The sequence below is a fragment of the Mus musculus genome, chromosome 10 (assembly GCF_000001635.26).
Source record: "Mus musculus strain C57BL/6J chromosome 10, GRCm38.p6 C57BL/6J".
NCBI classification, from domain to species: Eukaryota; Metazoa; Chordata; class Mammalia; order Rodentia; family Muridae; genus Mus; species Mus musculus.
The window spans coordinates 61,523,592-61,543,604 of record NC_000076.6 but is presented as its reverse complement, the minus strand read 5'-3'; the positions used below and the strand labels follow the sequence as shown (position 1 = coordinate 61,543,604).

General features: G+C 48.5%; 1 protein-coding gene across 4 annotated transcripts in view; it reads right to left on the bottom strand.

The window, feature by feature from the left end:
• The window catches only part of Lrrc20 (leucine rich repeat containing 20), a 107,023-nt gene that overhangs the window by 39,187 nt on the left and 47,823 nt on the right, over nucleotides 1-20,013 (bottom strand). For 3 of the 4 annotated variants that reach the window (XM_006513472.4, XM_017313885.1, NM_153542.1), the window contains one exon: nucleotides 16,396-16,545. The exons of the other annotated variant lie outside the window; for it this stretch is intronic. In XM_006513472.4, the coding sequence (XP_006513535.1) occupies nucleotides 16,396-16,420 (25 nt within the window). In that variant the 5' untranslated portion in view covers nucleotides 16,421-16,545. The remainder of the gene's footprint in view (nucleotides 1-16,395; nucleotides 16,546-20,013) is intronic. 4 annotated transcript variants of the gene reach the window in all.

The following is a 20,013-nucleotide window of genomic DNA, read 5'->3' as shown; positions in this document are numbered from 1 at the left end:
CTGTTCAAGCCTCACTGAAGACTGCCAGATAAAGGCCCCCAGGCAGATGACAGCAGAGGAAGATGATGAGGTCATCGCCCAGGGGTGGACCCCTGGAGCATCTCAGCAGCTGGGTATTCATTCCCGGGAGGGTGAGCCCACCTCCACCGGTTGCTCAGGCTCTGTGCAGTGTGGTTCTCTAAGCTCTCACTTTCCTCACACATGCTGCCCAGCTGCCTCTCTTTGGCCAATGTAGCCCGATGGGCCACGTAGGAGCTGGCCCTGCATAGCAGTTCACACAGCAGGGGTAATGTGATGCCCGACCATTGAAGACATTGTTATTTTCAGTGTGTGTGCACTGTGCATGTGCATGAGGGTGTGGGCACATGTGTGCAGGGGTGCTCCAGCAGAGGCCAGAGACTACTTTTTGGGGGCTGGTTCTCTCCTGCTGTAGGTTCTAGTGATCAAACTCAGGCTCTCAAGCTTGTCTTAATAAATCATACTGCTGCCCCAGGTTTTTTAAATTTTTAATTTGAAAAATTACTGTTATTATTTATGGGATGTGGTGAGTGAGTGAGTGTGTGTGTGTGTGTGTGTGTGTGTGTGTGTGTGTGTTGGACTTGTATATTAGTAAAGTGCTTCCAATTGGGCTGGAGGGATGGCTCAGCGGTTAAAAGAGCACTGACTGCTCTTCCAAAGGTTCTGAGTTCAATTCCCAGCAACCACATGGTGGCTCACAACCATCTGTAATGAGATCTGATGCCCTCTCTGGTGTGTCTGAAAATACCTACAGTGTACTTACATATAATAAGTAAAATAAATCTTTTTTTAAAAAGTGCTTCCATTTACTGACCCATCTCAGGTGCCCCAATTCTTAACATTTTTAAAAATGTTTTTCTTTTGAGACAGGGTGTTATGTTGACTAGGCTAGCCTCAAGTGAGCTAGGAAGCTGAGGGGGACCTTAAACTTCAGCTACTCCTGCATCTGTCTTCTGAGAGTTTGGATTACAGCATCACTGTGCAGGGCTGGAGATCCAACCCAGGGCCTCAAGCTATGCCCTCACAGAGCACTTTTGTTTTCTGAGACAAGGCTCACCATGTAACTCTGCCTGTCCTAGAACCAGTTCCACAGACCAGGCTGGCCCCAAACTCACTAGGATCCACCTTCCTCTGCCCAGAGTGTTGGGATTGAAGGTGTATGCCACTACACCCAGACTGACTTTAACTGATTGATTGATTGATTGATTGATTGATTGATTGATTGATTTGGTTTTTTGAGACAGGGTTTCTCTGTGTAGTCCTGGTGATCCTGGAACTTGAACTGTAGATCAGGCTGGACTTGAACTCAGAGACCCTCCTGACTCTGACTCCTAAGTTCTGGGACTAAAGGCATTTACTACCACCACCCACAGACTGACTTTGAGCCTCAGGGCACCGGGCTCTAGAGCAGTGGTTCTCAACCTGTAGGTTCAATGAGTCTTTCACAGGGGTCGCATATCAGATATCCTATACATTGGATATTTACAGTTCATAACAGTAGCAAAATGACAGTTATGAAGTAGCAGCACAAGTAACTTTATGGGTGTGGGGGGTCACCACAACATGAGGAGCTGTATTAAAGGGCCTCAGTGTTAGGAAGGGTGAGAGCTGCTGCCGAGAGCATGCGTTTGTGAGTCCCATGGGATCCAGCCACCTGCTGCACGATGGGAAGTGCAGGAGAGCCCCTCTCTCCCCTGGCATGGGGCCTCCCTTCACACAGACATCCATAAAACCTACAGCAAAGATCTATGAATGGAGGCTGGGAGGAGCACATCCTGGGGAGGATGAAGAGTTTTATGGAGGTGCAGGCATGCTTTTATTCCCAATCCCAGACTGAAAAACAGTCTCGGATGTTGGGGCCACCGGCCACCTCTTTTTCTGTACCTCTAATGGTGTCTGAGAAGAGAACTGAGTCCTACCATGTCCCTAGTAACATGGGAGCAAGTGTTTGGGACAGTTAATAAAATAGCCTTGCTATCACCCACATACAGTATGTCCATGCGAAGTATGTCTCAGACCTGCTGCTGCCCCCGTCCTTTGGATGGAAAGTTGGAGACACAGACACACACAGACACACAGACACACAGATACAGACACACACACACACACACACACACACACACACACACACACCCCTACCTCAGCAGGGTAAGAGGTGCACATGCTGCAGAGGCTGGGAGGAACTCCCCTCTCTCCATTTTGTTACTTGTAATTTCCTGACATGATCACAACAACTGTTATTAAGGGGAAAAAAATGATGGACTTTGTCAAACCAATTCAGGCCTGAGTCTAATTAGAGCCCCAGCGTGGCTCAGACATATAAGAAGTGTGCGTCCCTGAAGGCAGATTATAAGCCTGGGAGCTCACCCTGGAGCCAGAGCGTATATCTACACATCTCTCTCTGTATGTGCATATCTATCTATATGTAAGAGCACGTGTTCAAGTGTGTGCGTGTATGTGTGTGTGTGTGTGTGGTGTGCAATTACCTATGCTAGTTTATGTGTCTCTTTCTCTATGTATCTACATAGCTATGTTCCTATGTCTGTGTCTATATGTTTTTATATTTGTATTTATCTTTGTCTATATCCCTCTATGTCTATATGTATATATACACATGTATGTGTCTTAGTTGGGGTGTTACTGCTGTGAACAAACACCACGACCAAGGCAAATCTTATAAAGGACAACATATATTTAGGGCTGGCTTACAGGTTCAGAGGTTCAGTTCATTATCATCAAGGCAGGAACATGGCAACATCCGGGCAGGCATGGTGCAGGAAGAGCTGAGAGTTCTACATCTTCATCTGAATGAAGGTTGCTAGCAGAATACTGGCTTCTGGGCAGGTAGCATGAGTCTTAAAGCTCATACTCACAGTGACACACCTACTCCAACAGGGCCATACCTCCTAATAGTGCCACTCCCTGGGCTGAGCATATACAAACTGTAACAGTATGTCTGTGTCGATCATGTGTGTATCCATCCATCCATCCATCCATCCATCCATCCATCTCCTCTTGTCTCTGTATCTCCTGTCTCTGAACACTACAAGTATTCTCTGAAGGCCTTAGCGGCCTCATCCCACAGCCTATCTGCACCACTGTGGCCACAGAAGCGTCATTCCTGTTCACCAGGGACCTTACTTTCCTCACAACTCTTCAGCTCTGCCATCAATCAATGCAGGGATGGCAGAGGCAGGGTCCTCTAACCAGGGAAGTTAGAGCCAAGAAGGCTCTGTCTGGTGCCGGGGAGATGAAAATGAAGGCCATGGCAGCCACCCTCCCTCACATGCTCAGGGAAGCAAGCCCAGGTCACAATGTCAGGGAATCCATCCATTAAAGAAATGCTAGATACCTGGGCTATGCAGCATGGAGTGATCCCACAAGATTGGAAGGGACTGGTGTCAGCTGTACTAAACGCTTGACAACCATGACAATGGTTGTCCTGGTGGAGGCGCGAAGCCATAAAAATAGAAGCATGTAATTTAGCAAGGGTTACAGAATCAGTCAACAAAAAAATTGAACCACAAAAAGTACAGACCCCTAGGGACCAACTGTCAACTCTTAACAATTTTCAAAAATTAATGGGAGATACTAACTGGCTGAGGTTTACAATTAGATTAAGGATATATGAGTTAAGTAAGTTGTTTCAAACATTACTAGGAAATTCAAATTTAAACAGTCCAAGATGTTTAACAGCTGAAGCAGAAAAAGGGTTAACGTGTAGAACAAAGACTACAAGAAGCATATGCTGATCAAATTGATCCTAAACTTGATTGTATTTTGGTCATTTTCCTTTCAACTCCTTCTCCTACTGGGCTCATTATGCAAAGGGAAGATAGTATTGTGGAATGGATTTTCCTAGCTCATAAACAGAGTAAAAAGTTGAGGGCAGATATAGAAAACATTTCTGAATTAATTATAAAAAGTAGAGTAAGACCACATCAATTGTCAGGGACAGATTAGGCAGATATGGTGGTACCTCTCACAAATGCTGAGATTATGCCATTATGGACGATCAATGAAGATTGGCAAAGAGCTTGAAATAATTACTTGGGTGAAATTAATAACAAATACCTGAAAAGCAAATGTATACAGTATTTTAAAAAGAACGAATTGGATTCTTCCACATATATAGAGTAAAGAGAACGCCAATTCCAGAGGCACCAACATTTTACACTGATGCAAACAAGATGAGGTGGTATGCTATGCTATAAATCATAAAGTAAGCAAGGTTGTCAAAAGTCCAGTTCAAAAATCAGAATTGTATACAATCCTTATGGTATTATTAGATTACCCTGAACCTCTTAACATAATCACTGATTCTTTATATGCAGAAAGAGCTGTTTTGCATCTGGAGACTGCTGAATTTGTACCTGATCACTCAGAATTAACGTGGCCATTTATACAATTGCAGCAGGCCATCAGAAGTAGAAATTATCCATTATATATTACTCCATATTCAGTCTCACCATCCATTAGCTCAAGGGAATGGTGAAATTGACCAATTACTAATAGGAAATGTCTTAGAAGCCTCAAAGTTTCATGAAAAACATCATATTAATGGGAAAAGTTTAAAGAGAAAATTTTCCGTCACTTGGCCACAAGCCAAAGAAATAATAAAATGTCCTACGTGCTCTCTATGCAACCCAACTCTGTTACCTGCTGGTAGTAATCCTTGGGGAGCCAAAAGAAATGACATCTGGCAGATGGATGTTTTCTACTTTGCAGAATTTGGAAAACAAAGGTATCTGTGCCATAATACTGGCTTGTACTCAGGGTTTCAACGGGAAATTGCTTTAAACTCTGAACAGGCTGATTGTGTAATTACACACCTATTGGAAATAATGGCAATTATGGGGATCCCTGCACAAATTAAAACTGACAGTGTTCCCACATATGTATTCAATAAGATAAAGCAACTCTTTGTATATTACAATACAAAGCATGTCTCTGGTATACCACACAGTCCCACGGGACAAGTAATTATAGAAAGAGCCAATCGAACCTTAAAAGAGATGCTAATTACACAGAAAGGGAGAGGAAAAGAAGCCTAAGGGACAGACTAAGTAATGCTTTGCTAACTCTCAACTTTCTTAACGTTGGTAAAAAAGGAACAAATGCCAGCTGAGAGACACCAGGTTATCAAAACAAACAAAAAACAAAAAAAACAGAAACAAAAAAAACAAAAACCTTGAGGAACTAAGCCAACAACACACTCTACGGCTGTGCTGACACCAGGATGGAAACCTGCAGTACTTTTAAGATGGGGATGTGGTTATGCTTCTGTATCTACAGGGAATATGCTGCCCACATTCAGGGTGGGTCTTCTTTTCTCAGTTAAACCTTTCTGAGAAGACCGTCCCAGGTATGCCCAGAGGTGTGTTTCCATGGTGATGTTGAATCCTGTCACAGGGATGATGGCTACTAAGCACCGAGCAAATTGTCTTTAACCACACAGGATCACCCACTGTGCAGTGAATGCTTCCCCATGCTCACAGTTCAGACTGGGTTTGAGCATCCCCCAATGCGCTTGTGCTGTAAGCCTGACCCCTGGGGAAGGAGGGAACTGGGGTAGGGGACTTTAAGATGTAGAACCAGTGTTCCAGGTGTGCCACACATGCCTTTAATCCCAGCACTTGGGGAGGCAAAGGCAGGCAGATCTTTATGAGTTTGAGTCTACAGAATGAGGCTCAGGCCAGCCAAGGCTATGGAGAGACCCCGTCTCCGAAAGTGGGAAGTGGGCAGCAAGTACTGTAAGACCCCCTTTCGGGGACCCCCACTCTAGTCTCGGGAGTGTGAGAGCACCCAAAGAAACACGAGGACCCACTCGCTGTAATTACATGAGGACGTTTAATTACGGAGCTCCGGACCGGCATGAATCCCACACAGGAGATAACAGATGCCCGCCCCAAGGCTCAAAAGCCAGGGGCTTTTATGGGGTAAGGGGCTTAGGGGTGTGGAATTCAGCATAGTGACACACTATTGGCTTATTCAAACATTAACAGAAAGAACACAGTGCATCAGGACTTTGTTCCTGTGGGCTGGGGGCTTATCTTTTTGTTCACATAACAACCAGTTGATGTATATGACTTTACTCAGCGCCAAGGGGTAACAGAAAGGAGGTTCCAGCCAGATGGTGTGAACTTAGATAATGTAGCCCCATTTGTCCTTGAATACCTTTTCATCGGGACAGTGGGCTCTTAAACAACTCACAAGTTACAATATTTTATCTTCCTTCAGTACACGGTGTTTATTATGGGGAAGGGAGTGCAGAGGGGGAGGCTATGAACCAAGGGACCTGTGCCTTTCTTGCAGGGTGGGATAGTTCTCAAGAGTGTGAGTCACTTTACAGAGAAGCTACCCAATGCAGCGACTCCCTCTTAGCTACACTGTGATGCAACCAGGCAGGCACCCTAGCCAGGACACCAGGGCGTTACTGTTCAAGCCACTGTAGCCGCCTCAGTTGGGAGCCAAAACCTCTTCACTTTGTAAATTTCTCAGCTTTAGGTGTTTCGTTAGGACAACACAAAACAGACTGGTGGAAAAGGAACGAGTAAGGCTTAGAGAGACCCAACTGGGGCCAGCAAAGCTGTCTACTGTTCCACTCTATCTTCCATATGGCCTGCTCTGGGGCCCTGTGGGGTTTTTGGTTTTGTTTTGTTTTGCCTACTGTTTCTATGTCAGAGAAAACAGCCCTAGCCACTTGATCTGATTGTGTTGACATTCCTTCTACCTAGACATGGCCAGAGGCCAAGGCCTGGCTTTGCTCTTCAGCCTAGGATCACAGCACCCAGGTGACTTGCCCAGTGTCTTCTGGCTGAGGGGCTCAGGTCTGAAGGACTGTCTTAGGGGTCAGAGCTAGACTACTTGGGAATCCCACGAAAGAAGAGCCTGCTGCATACTGCTCTGGAGCTACCCCCGGTGCGAGCAGCCCCAGCGGTGACAATCCCTTGCTCAATGACCCCCTCCTGCCTGCGAGCTATGGTATCTAGTGTTTGTCAGATGAAACCTGCCTTCGGCAAGTTCCTCTTATCCCTCCTGACTCCGCTATGCTTTGGACCGCTGCCAGGGCTGACTCCCATTAACCCTGGAGGAAGAGAAAAACAGCCGATTCCGTTGGGGGGGGGGTGGCAGGGGGCACGGAAAGGCTGGCCTTGTATGTGACAGCACAGCTGCTCTGTAAGGGCATGTGCCAGCCTACCCGGCAAGGTTCAGCCAGCGAGGAGGCTCTGACCCGGCATTCCTGAACAGCTGTCCCTGCCTACTCTGGCAGAGCTAGGCGTCAGTGGGGCAGCTAAGCGTCCTTCCAAGGGATGATGCGTGCTGCCAGGTGGGACACACCCAGCTTCCGGTGGGTGTCAAGTCAGAGAGGAAGCAACAGGGCAAGCTTCCAGGAAACACACTCCCGACTGAACTGTGGGGACGGCCAGAGGGCCTGTGAGTAAAAGAAAGTATTGACTGTTCTGCCACCAGAAAGGCCTCTGTGATGGCTGGTATATGCTTGGCCCAGGGAGTGGCACTATTAGAAGATCTGGCCTTGTTGAAAGAAGTGTGTGCCTGTGGGCATGGGCTTTAAGATCCTCCTCCTAGCTGCTTGGAAGTGAGTCTTCCACTAGCAGCCTTCAGATGGAGATGTAGAACTCTCAGCTCCTCCTGCACCACGCCTGCCTGGATGCTGCCATGCTCCCTGCCTTGATGATAATGGACTGAACCTCTGAACCTGTAAGCCAGCCCTAATTAAATGTAGCCCTTATAAGACTTGCCTTGGTCATGGTGTCTGTTCTCAGCAGTGAAACCCTAACTAAGCCTCATAAAGGTAGTTTTGTTAGTGCTGTTCTCATGTCATATTGCCCAGGAGTGACTCATATGCCCTAGGCAGCAGAGGGTGGCCTTGAACTCTTGATTCTTGAGTCTGTATTTTCCAAGTATTACCACTACAGGCATACACCACCATGCCAGGTTTAGCGGTGCTGGGGATCAAACCCGGGGCTTTGTGCACACCCACAGGAACATTCTACCAAGTGAGCTACATCCCTAGCTAGACCAGCATCCACCGGAGTTAAAGAAATAACTAGAACGTAAAAGGATACATGTATGCTTTTCTAGTGAATGGTCTCAGCCCCACCCTCTTGCTGTATGACCTTGGGCAAATTCCTTGTGCTCTCTGAGAGAAGGGAAGAATATCAGGAGAGCTAGAAACACGGTGAGGGAGAGAAGAGGAGGCAGAGGCAGAGGGCAGGGAAGAGGTGAGAGGACTGTAACGATTTTAAGCAATTTATACTTGGAAGGGATTCACAAAGATGTCTGCTATGGGACGCTGTAAATGTCACTAATACTAGATAAATTTCTATTTCATGGGCTAGCAACATCTCAAGAGCTGGCAGAGACAGCTGCTGCTGGGCAGGGAATTAGATTTCGGGGGGTGGGGGGAACGAGAGAGACTTATTTCCCCCTATTATTCCCTTTGACTGGACCACTGCATTGTGTGTCTATTGCCTATTCAAAAATAAACAGGCAGACAGGACCCATTCTTTCAAAGGATGTGGTGGAGCTCTGCAGATGTGGTGGGGCTGGGAGCAACCAAAGGGAAATGGAAAGGGGTGGGGGAGGGCACAGCACTGAGGGGCCTGGAGCACAGCAGCAAAGGAAATCTGTGCAGAGAGCTCAGGGAAAGGGGGGGGTGGGGATAAATGCAAAGTCCTTTGTCACTCAGGGGTTGGAAAATGTGAGCTTGGGAACTGAGCTGGAAGATAGATAATTCAGTCACACTGGCCCTGTTTTCTGGGTGTGTCCTCCCCCAGTGTTCTGGGTGTGTCCTCCCCCTGTGTTCTAGATGTGTCCCTCCCCCTGTGGGCCACCACACTGTCCCTGTGTACTGGGGTGCTCCCCCTGTGTGCCAGCACACTGTCTTTGTGTTCTGAGTGTGCCCCTCCCCCTGTGTACCAGCACACTGTCCCTGTGTTCTGAGTGTGCCCCTCCCCATGTGTACCAGCACACTTTCCCTGTGTTCTGAGTGTGCCCCTCCCCCTGTGTGCCAGCACACTGTCCCTGTGTTCTGGGTGTGCCCCACCAGTGCCCTGTGTACCAGCACACTGTCCCTGAGTTCTGGGTGTGCCCCCCCCCCGCCTTTGTACCAGCACACTGTCCCTGGCTAGAGAGCCAAAGAGCAGGAATGGAGGTGCGTGAGTGGCAGATGGCACAGCTCCCTTGCGAGGGGAACTGATTTCTTTCAGCGCTACAGGCCTTTTGGTCTCTGGTACACGATCTTTCTGTCTCCCAGCAGTTAGCACAAACATTTAAACTTGTATTCTGCTGCATTACCCAGGATTAGACACCCATGAGGACAGAAAGCACGGGCTGAAGCCAGAGACCACCACGCACCTCTGTCACCTCCTCCGGTCCTGGTAGAATTCTTAGGGACAGCGATGATGGCTGTCCCGTGGAGATGGGTCCTTCTGAGCTCCATGACTCTAATTGGGATCTATGCTGCAGAAGCGGGAAATGTGTGCCCCGACAGTAGCTCTGACTCATCCCCAGAAACAGCTAAGACGTGGGCACCCCACTTCAGTGGTCCTTCTGTGTCTGGCCAGCAGGCCCCGCCCCTTTCTCTATCCTTGCCTCTTTCCTTTGCTAAAGGACCCGAGCTGAGGAAAAGTTAGCACAAGGGACCATGGAGAGCATGAAGTGAAGGCGCAGTGTCCTGCAACTTTGGTCGCACTTGGTCCTACCATCTGACCCTCTATGTGAGGATGGCTCAATCCATTCACAGCTCGGGAGATTTATCATGCCCCAGAGCACCTCCCCCTCCCCCACCCATGCCCAGCCTCCTTTTTCTAGTACACCAGAAGGAAAATAAGCCATCCTAGGACACTGTCCACATTGTCCCAGTCCCCTCAAACCCCCTAAGCCCCCTGCTCCCAGTGCAGGACAGCGCAGTCCTCTCACAGGGTGGCTTGCCAGACAGAAAGGATGAAGCTCCCTGTGCTCCTGTCTTTTTGGCTGAGGCAATGAAGTAAATTGTAATTTTCTCTGGCAATAATCAAAGGAGTCACTACCCGGAGGGCTCCTGTGGTGAGAATGATGGCAGCCTGTTAAGCTGAGAAGCCCGGAACAGATAGGCCCCGAGGGGAGCCTGCAAGCCTGAGCTGGAGTACACAGAGCACAGCTTTGAGCTTCACAGGGTGCCAGCTACCTAGATAGAGGTCTTCCTGTCAGCTGGAGGGCTCAGGGAACACACCACTTAGGGAAGGACCCAGAAAGAGCGGTGTCACTCATTACAGCTCGGTGCAGTGGTGCGCACCTGTGAATCAGCACAGAGGAAGAGGACTGGGAGTCAGTGGTCACCCTTGGATACATAGAGAGTTGGAGGTAAGCCTAGGTTGCGTGAGACCATCTTGGACAAGCAAACAAGTCCATCACCGTGGAAATCGTGAGACATCCCAGCTTCACACTCCAAGGATCGGGTGTCACAATGCCCTTCACCCCACTCTCTGACACTTAATCCAGACAGAACCTTATCCCTGAGCCCAGCTCTCCCAAGCCTGCTTTCCCTACAATAGAGACTTTGGGTTAGCTTAGCCTTTACTGAGACGCCCAGGCTGGTTGACCAGATAGCCCAAGCCTCCTGGTCCAACTTCATCCATAATATACTCCCAGCTGCCCCAAGCCTTACTGGCCTTGCCTGAGTGGAGGAGACCCATCCTTCTGCTCTCTGCATAATTCGGTCTTGTAACATTTTTAACAGTCATTTACCAATCATCCCTTAAAGCTACTGAAGGCTGCTACAGAAACTTCAGCTTACTTATCAGGCAGACACCTCCTCATCCATCAATCCCAACTTTAAATTACTTCCCTAGAGCTTCCAGAGATCCCACCCACGCCTCGGAGTCTTTCACCAGCAACTCATCAGCAGGCAAGTCCTTAAGTTTTGATGTTGCTGGTTTGTACATCTGCCTCCCCTGTCAAACATTGAGGACCTCGGGGGCTATGTAGTTCTTAAGTCTTGTCATTCCCAAATGATGCTGGCCTTACAATGATAACAAATCATGGGCAAAGGTGTGTGTGTGGGGGGGTGAGCTGGAGAGATGGCTCAGAGGTTAAGAGCACTGTCTTCTCTTCCAGGGAATCATCTATTGTCCTTATGGCTGCTCACAACTGTCTGTAACTCTAGTTCCAAAACCCTCTTTTGGCCTCTTTGGGCACCAGGTATACAAGTGCTGCCCAGACATATATGCTGGCTAAACACTCATACACACAAAATAATAAAATGAAATTTAAAAAAGAAAAAGAAATCTATACCCCTGGGCCCAGGAGATTGGAGTGCCCAGTGAATGTGGGTTTCTGTACTCTCTATTATTTGTTTGGACATCCCACAAGGTGACCCAGACAGAGACTTTGCGAGCATCCACTGGATTGGGTCAAAGGCAAAGGTATGAGAGATTGAATTTTGTTTTTTGTTTGTTAAGGTCTCACATAGCCCAGGCTAGCCTCCAGCTTTCTATGCAGTTGAGAATAATCTGAACTCCTATTTCTCCTGCTTCTATCTCTCAAGGGGGGTCACAGGTGTTTACTACCGCTCCTGCCTCACAAAAGACTGAATTTACTGACAACAGTGAAAGCCAGCATCAAACAGAATATTGATCTGCAACCTGTAGCACAAGAAGCCGATTTCCTGGACCTACTAGCCCAGGGCACTTGATGTGACAGCTAGTCTTATGCCAACTTGACACACAGACTAGAGTTATCTGAAAAGAGGGACCCTTAATTAAGAAAATGCCCCCATAAGATCCAGCTGTAAGGCATTTTCTTAAATTAGTGACTGATGAAGGAGGCCCAGCCCATTGTGGGTGGTGCCACCCCTGGGATGGTGGTCCTGGGTTCTGTAAGAAAGCAGGTTCCTTTCAGTGACAGACTACAATGTGGATGTACGTGTAAGCCCAATAAACCCTTTCCTCCCCAGCTTGCTTCTTGGTCATGGTGTTTTGTTGCACCAATAGAAACCTTAGCTGAGACTTGCTCACTTTAAGTCAGACATCAGAGGAACTGTTGTCTAGAACAACGGTTCAAAAAGCAAAACAATAACCCCTATAACAAGCATTGAAAGGCCAGGACTCAATAGTGCACAGCTTCTGAAATTGGGGGTGGGGGGCAGAGTAAATGAGTTGGCTTTGAACCCCTGGGTTCTTCTGCCTCTGCCTCCCAAGTATTGGGCTTACAGGCTTGAGCTATCATACCTGGTTAAACTTCCCTGATTTTTGTCTCTATATCCAACTGGATCATGAGGAGAAAGCTAAACCTAGCTCTGTCTAACTCTAGACTATCACCAAGGATGCCTGCTTGTAGCAAGCCATTAGCAGTTGCCCAAACAGTCACTCAGACCGAAACCCTTGCTTTTGTACCACTAAGAAGCATTCTTGGTCCCCAGCCTGCTCTGCAGCCTCTGCCAAGTGCACATGATGGATTTGGCTTCCTGCTCTATAGCAGATTACAAGGACAGGGACCTCCATTACAAGGACAGGGACCTCCATTACAAGGACAGGGATCTCCAAGTGTCTCATGGCGGATGGGAGACACACATACGTTTCTCTTAGGTATGTCTTAGGGATGTCTCACACTCCTCCTACCTAGCAAGTCCAAGATATAACCAATCAAGGGAGTTGTGAGAGCAGAGAGCAAGCGAGTGGACAGGCACAAAGAAGAGCCACACCCAGTCACTGAGATCCTTTCCCCAGGCCACCTGCCACTCACACTGGCTCTATCTGATCCCTTCCCCCACTCAGGCCGTGCTGTTTTATTTCTAAAACATGCTATGATATCTCAGGCTGGCCTCCCACGGGCCAGGTGGCAGAAGGTGACTTTGAACTCCTGATCCTCTTGCCTCTAGCCCTGGAGTTCTGGGATCCCAGGTACACGTTGCCACAACTGGTTTATACACTTCTAGGGACTGAACCTAAGGTGTCCTAGATGCTAGACATCCAGCCAATCAGCTGAGTCTTAGGACATTGCAGACAAAGTCCTGCCTTTTCATTTCATACAAAACGAGTGAGGGACATGGAAGTGTAGACTCAAAGATGCCCCGACCCTGGGAAGCCAAGAGCCTCACAGAGAGAGTTCTCCCCTAGGGTACCCTTGGAAGCCTGTGAGGCAGGCAGGGTACAATTGACATGGAAACTGCTCAGTCAAGAGCCCAGAAAGTGGCACAGGAGTCTTGTCAACAAGGCTGCTGCTACCTCCTCCTTCTCCATACTTATAAAGCACAGTATGGGTGTGTGCGTGTGCACTGTTGAAAGAGAAGTCACAACAAAGACTTGGGCTCTGAGCTATCTCTAAGAGCCAATGGGCCTTGGCTCAAACACTCGCTCTCCCCGAAACCCCCAGCTCCTGGCCACTACAGCCTACAATCCACTGTACGAAATCCAATTAGCAGAGCTGCCTTTCCCTTTGAAACACCAAGCTGAGGGATATAGGAGTTAGCAGCTGGTGGGGGTAGAGACAAGAGTTCAAACGGCATTCTTCAACAGGCATTTGGTCTGATCCAATGGTATTGGAGAGAGCTCAGGGGTGCAGGTAGCCCTGGGCAGCACTTCTCCCAAGTTGCTGCTGACAGCTCTCTGAAATCTCTTTCTCCAGCCCCCACTGCTATCAGGAAGTATCAATTCCTCTGCCCAGCAGTCTACTCTCCCGCAGTCTGCCCTTGCCAGCGTCTGAGCCCTTGGGGTGTGGGGCAGAGGTATGGATGAGCGCACACCCAGGGCTCCTTCAAGGAGACTCAAGGCTTACTGGCTTCCTGTGTTTTCCCACCTCTAGACCCAGGTCTGGAAGACTGCAGGTGCGAAAGTGTTAGATGAACAATAAGCATACAGAATCTCCCTCTGTCCAAGTGCTCTTCCTGGGACTCTGACATCCCTACCACCTCTCTCTCTAGAGCAAAAACACCCAGGACTGAGGGTGTGGCTTACCCAATATGATGAAGCCCCCAGCACCATATAAGATGGACATATCATCTCAACACTTAGAAGACAGAGGCAGAAGGATTATAAAGTTAAAGGTCTTCTTCAACCAAATAGAGAGTTGGGTCAGTCTGAGCTACATGAGGGTGTGGTGGGGGTTACTGCTGGGTATAACATTACAAGACCTTTGATCTAATACTGTAGGGTGGCCCACTTGGGTCTAAGTCCTGAAGATTCTGCTCTGGGACCTCAGCCAAGTCCTTCTGTGGTGGTTTGAATGCTTGGTCCATGTCAAGGAGGTGTGGCCTTGTTAGAACAGATGTGGCCTTGCTAGAGGAAGTGTGTCACTGCATAGGCGGGCTTTAAGGACCCCTAGTGCTCAAGCTCCACCCAGTGTAGACTAGAGAACCTCCTCCTGGGTGCTGTAGAACTCTAGAACCTTCCAGCACCAGTCTGCTTGGACGCTGCCATGCTTTCCACCAAGATGATAACGGGCTGAACCTCTGAAACTGTAAGCCAGCCCCAGTGAAATGCCGTCCTTTATAAGAGCTGCTTTGGTCATGGTGTCTCTTCAGAGCAATGAAACCGAAACTAAGACACCTTCCCTCCTTGATTCTTCATCCTCTTCCATGAAGTAGGATGCTAAAGGCCATGCCAATATTTTACAAGCTAGATCTACATCGCAAATGCATCCATTTGGGCTTTCATGTAACATGACACTAGGGAAAACTCTCTCACCAACTGCTTATTTAATAATTGCTTATTGAGTAGTCCTCAGGAGGCAGGCATGGGAGTGTATGGCTATAATCCCAGTGCTTGGAAGGTAGAGAGAGGAAGACTGGGAAGTTTGACATCATCTCTGGCTCCATGGTTAGTCTGACAACAGTTTTGGCTACAAGAGACCCTGTCTCAGGAAATACAAACTGGATACATGATCAGAAGAACAGACGCCTCCAGCCCATCTTCTCTAGTGGCAACCCAGCTGACACACATACTAGTGGGCGATGGGTAAGTCCCCATTACTCCCTACTGCCACGTGCTCAATACAAGTTACTCCTTACACTCAGGCTAGTCTCATAGACATTTGTGCTGATAAGCCCTGAACTATGTGGGTCTCAACTCTAGCTGTCAATGCTTCAGAATGGCCTGCATTAATGCCAAAGCCTAGACTCACACTCAGATGGCCTGATGCATCTAGCCTTGGGGTGATTTTGTGTACAGAGAAGTTCCTAGGATGGTTCTTTCTGATTTCAGCTAGAGACATGAGCTAACAGCCTGAGAAGCCTGCTGGCTGTGAGATCCCACCTCACCTGTGGAAAGAAGCAGACACCAGAAAGGACAGAAAAGAGAAACCAGCTAGGTCAGAGTGTATACACACACACACACACACACACACACACACACACACACACACACACACACACACACACTCTTCTGGGAAACAAGCCCCGCCCCACGCCCCTCCCAGTCCCCAGTCACAAGCACTAGAGCTTTGCAGAAACAGCTCACTGGGCTCTGCAACCTCCACCCAGACTACTCCTGCCTCCTTGCTCATCCGCGTGCACGGAGAAGCTCTTGTCTGCTTCCCCCTGAGCCACCACACCAGTCCTTCCCGCTTGCTGGACCAAGCTTTGCCCGTCCAGATCTGTCTCTGCTTCCTGGTCTCCATCCAGCGCCCAGCCGAGATCAGGGAGGGGGTCTGAGATTTACCTGCTCATTCCTCATACAGGAGCAGTGTTTTATGCTTGTTTCTCTAAATGGAATCATGGACTCTTTTCATACCCACACAGACAGAGAGCCCTAGGAGGCAGGACCCGCCTTACTCAGGCATCTTGTGTCTCCTGACCTCTCCTACCCTAGCATCCTACTGTTACACAAGTGTCTTGCTCCATGGACCAGAAGGATGGAGAACCACGGTCCCACAGTTTCAGTACATCATGCTCAGCCACCAGAGATACCACTGCAAAAGATCTACAATGCCTACCTGCTGGCCTCCTGCCTAACATCCTCCATGAACCATTTCCACTCACTCTGTGTGTGCCAGAGAGATAAGCCAACATTGCTGGCACCTGTCACAAACTGCACCAAGAAAGGAATGTGTGAGAGAAAGAGAGAAAGAGCAAGCCGTGCTCGGGACTAGAAGGGGATCAGTCATTCATGTCCTTGGGCCTGCTGGCCTCGTCAGATCAGAGAGTCAAGCCAAGACTCATCTTCTTGTCTTCAGTCTTCCGTTCAGCCAAATGGAAATAGAATTTGACCCAGAGACCTCCAGGCACAGGTCTATCTTCAAAGACTACCCCTGGGAATGACTGTATAGGTCGGCTTGAACCAAGGCTAGCTCTGGGGACATTCCCTAGATGGGGTGAGACCCTGAAAGTCAAGGTCTGGCTGGTCATACTCTCCTTGCGCGAGCTAACCCGTAGCCTACCTCGAAGCTGATTGAAGGTGGTCATGAACTTGCTGGTGAGGGACTTGAGTTCATTGTTAGCCAGCGTGATGAGATGGATCTGATCAGAGACGTTCCTCAGGACCTTGTAGATGCAGATGGGGAAAGAAACAAGCTTGCAGTCGGCCAGGTCTGCAGCAAAAAGGACAAAGAGCCATGAGACACAGCTGCCCAAGGTCCTGCCCCAGACCCATGTGGCTCCAACCCATCCCTCTCTCCAGCTTCTGTGCTTCCCTGCCTGGGCCATACCCCTATCAGCATTATGGCTCTCTTGTCCCTTTTTCATACTCTGAACCTTGGGTTTGTCAACCTTGGGTTTGTCTCTGTCTCTATTACCACAGCCTCCTAGCTGGACTCCAAGAGGCAAAAGGACCTTTGAGTCACAATAATGATGTCCTTCAGGGTGGCACTGTTCTGAACTTTCCCTTACAGAACCGATTCCTTTGGAATCAAACACTTGACAGTGAGGCAGCCTCTTAACAGTTCTTGATGATCGCTTGCGTTGGATGCACACGATGCTCTATGGTTTGGATCATCTTCCTAGGCCTGGATCAAACAAGCAGCCGCAGAGAACCTGCTGAGCAGAACAGGCTAGCCAGTCACGATATGACCAAGGAATGCCACCTGTCCTAGTAGGGTTTCTATTGCTGTGATTAGGCAGTATGACCAAAAAGAAAGTTGGGGTGGGGACGAGGGTGGGGGAAGGTTTATTCGGCTCACACTTCCACATCACCAAAGGAAGTCAGGACAGGAACTCACACAGCAGGAACCTGGAAGCAGGAACTGATACAGAGACCATGGAGGAGTGCTGCTGACTGACTTCTTATTCCCTATGGCTTGCTCAGCCTGCTTTCTTATAGAACCCAGGACCACCAGCCCAAGGATGGCTCCACCCACAATGGGCTGGGCCCTCCCCCATTGATTACTAACTGAGAAAATATCTTACTACTGGATCTCATGGAGGCATTTCCTCAACTGAGGCTCCTTTCCTCTCTGATGACTCTAGCTTGCATCAAGTCCACACAAAGCCAGTCAGTACACACCCTTCCTACATATACACCCAGGGGCCACAGAGACAAGTATCTCCATGTAAAAACAAACAAAAACCCAAAAAATAAAGAAGGAAGGAAGGAAGGAAGGAAGGAAGGAAGGAAGGAAGGAAGGAAGGAAGGAAGGGGGAGGGAAGGAGAGAGGGAGGGAGGAAGAGGGCTGGCAAGATGGCTCAGCGGGTAAGAGCACTGATTGCTCTTCTGAAGGTTCTGAGTTCAAATCCCAGCAACCACATGGTGGCTCACAACCATCTGTAATGGGATCCGATGCCCTCTTCTGGTGTGTCTGAAGTCAGCAACAGTATACTTATGTATAATAATAAATAAATCTTTGGGCTGGAGCAAGCAGAGACTGAGCGAATGGAGTTGACCAGAGCGAGTGGGGATGACTGGAGCGAGCAGAGGTCCTAAAAATTCAATTCCTAACAATCACATGAAGGCTACAATGTACTCACATAAAATAAATAAATTTTTAAAAAAGAAAGGAAGGGAGGAAAGAAGGAAGGGAGGGAGGGAGGGAGGGAGGGAGGGAGGGAGGGAGGGAAAGAGAGAGAGAGAGAGAGAGAGAGAGAGAGAGAGAGAGAGAGAGAGAGAGAAAGAAAGAAAGAAAGAAAGAAAGAAAGAAAGAAAGAAAGAAAGAAAGAAAGAAAGAAAGCAAACGCCGGGCAGTGGTGGTGCATGCCTGCCTTTAATCCCAGCACTTGGGAGGCAGAGGCAGGCAGATTTCTGAGTTCGAGGCCAGCCTGGTCTACAGAGTGAGTTCCAGGACAGCCAGGGCTACACAGAGAAACCCTGTCTCAAAAAAACCAAAAAATAAATAAAAATAAAAATAAAGAGAGAGAGAGAGAGAGAGAGAGAGAGAGAGAAGAGAGAGAAGAGAGAGAGAGAGAGAGAAGAAAAGAAAGGAAAGGAAAGGAAAGGAAAGGAGAAGAGAAGAGAAGAGAAGAGAAGAGAAGAGAAGAGAAGAGAAGAGAAGAGAAGAGAAGAGAAAAGAAAAGAAAAGAAAAGAAAAGAAAAGAAAGATGCTATAGAGGCTGGGGAGGTGGTGTGATTGGAAAAGTGTTTACCTTGCAACCACAGGGCCTGTGTATAATCCCCCAAAGCCCATGGGATACGGGGAAGGCAGTTATGGTGGTGTGTGTGTATAATCCCTGTGCTAGGAAGGCGTAGCTCTGGGGGTCACAGGCCAGCCTAGCCAAAGAAATCAGCCATAAACACCACACATTCTTGACTCCACATACAAGAACCATTCAGAAGAGCCAAATCCACTCAGACAGCAAGTAGACTGAAGAGAGTCTCCTCAACAAGAGCTGCCAGAGTCTGTGAGTGGTGGGGGAGGGGTGTGGGGGAGAGGTCTGCGCAATGCTATAAAATTGAATTGCGGCAGCAATGTCACACCATGGAAAGGACTTCTTTCTTTTCCTCTCCTTCCTTCCTCCATTTTCTTTACTGTCTCATGTAACACAGCCTAGCTTCAAACTCCCTCCGTGGTCAAGGGTGACTTTCAACTTCTGATCCTCCTGTGTCCATGTCCTAAGGGCTGGGGACACAGGTCACAGGCAGAGCCTTGCCACGCCCAGTCTCACAGAATATCGGGGATCGAACCCAGAGCTTTGTGTAGGCTGGGGAAGTACCCCACCCACTTAGCCAAGTGGCCAGGCTCGGGTGGTTCATGTCCCATGGATGAACTATATGACACGTGGATTACGGCACACGCCATCAAGCTGTGCGCTCGCTCACACTGAGAAGCACTGGACGCGCAGAGGCTATGCTATTAGGCCATCCAGGTCTCCCAAGCCATTTAAGCTCCCTGTGCCTCAGTTTCCACATCTGTATAAAACGATGGCAGTGGTGTTTGACTGGCAGCTGCCAAGAAGACAGACTGTGATAAAATCCTAATTCACAAAGACAGACAGACAGTGTGTTACAGTGACATCCCCGCCCCCTTCTACCCTCCCCTCCACACTCTGTTCAAACTCTTGACTTGCTTCAAGCCTGGTTCCCTCCACACCTCTTCTGGGAATCTTTCTGGAGCTTCGTTATTGCCAGTGACTGTCTTCTAAGCCCTTAGCACTCTCCGGGACAGTGGCAGCGACACCCCATTTCTTCTCTGCAGAAGAGATGGCTCTCTTGGGTTGCTGGGCATTTGCAGGCGGTCCCAGAATAAATATGCAAAGGGCAACAATAATCCCAAGTGCGGCGATAAAGTAAGAGTTCTCATACACTGTCGTTTGTCTGCTGCGCAGCCCCGGGAGCCGACCCTTGCAGCCTTAGGCTTGCTAGGCAAACCCTCTACCGTTGTGCTGTATACTAGTAGGAATATGTGGCTTTTGAAAAGCTCCTATTCCTAAGAGCAATAATAATATAATATACAGCGCATGGAAATCATCATATAACAACCATGATTACTTATCATATAACTAAAGCCCTTCTCAAGCAACTGCCCTCGGGATCTCTACTCTTGTTCCAACACTAAGTCCAATGGCACCTGCTCCACGAAGCCTTCTCGCTGCCCTGAACAGATGCTTGAACAGCTGGAGTCTCAGGCAGT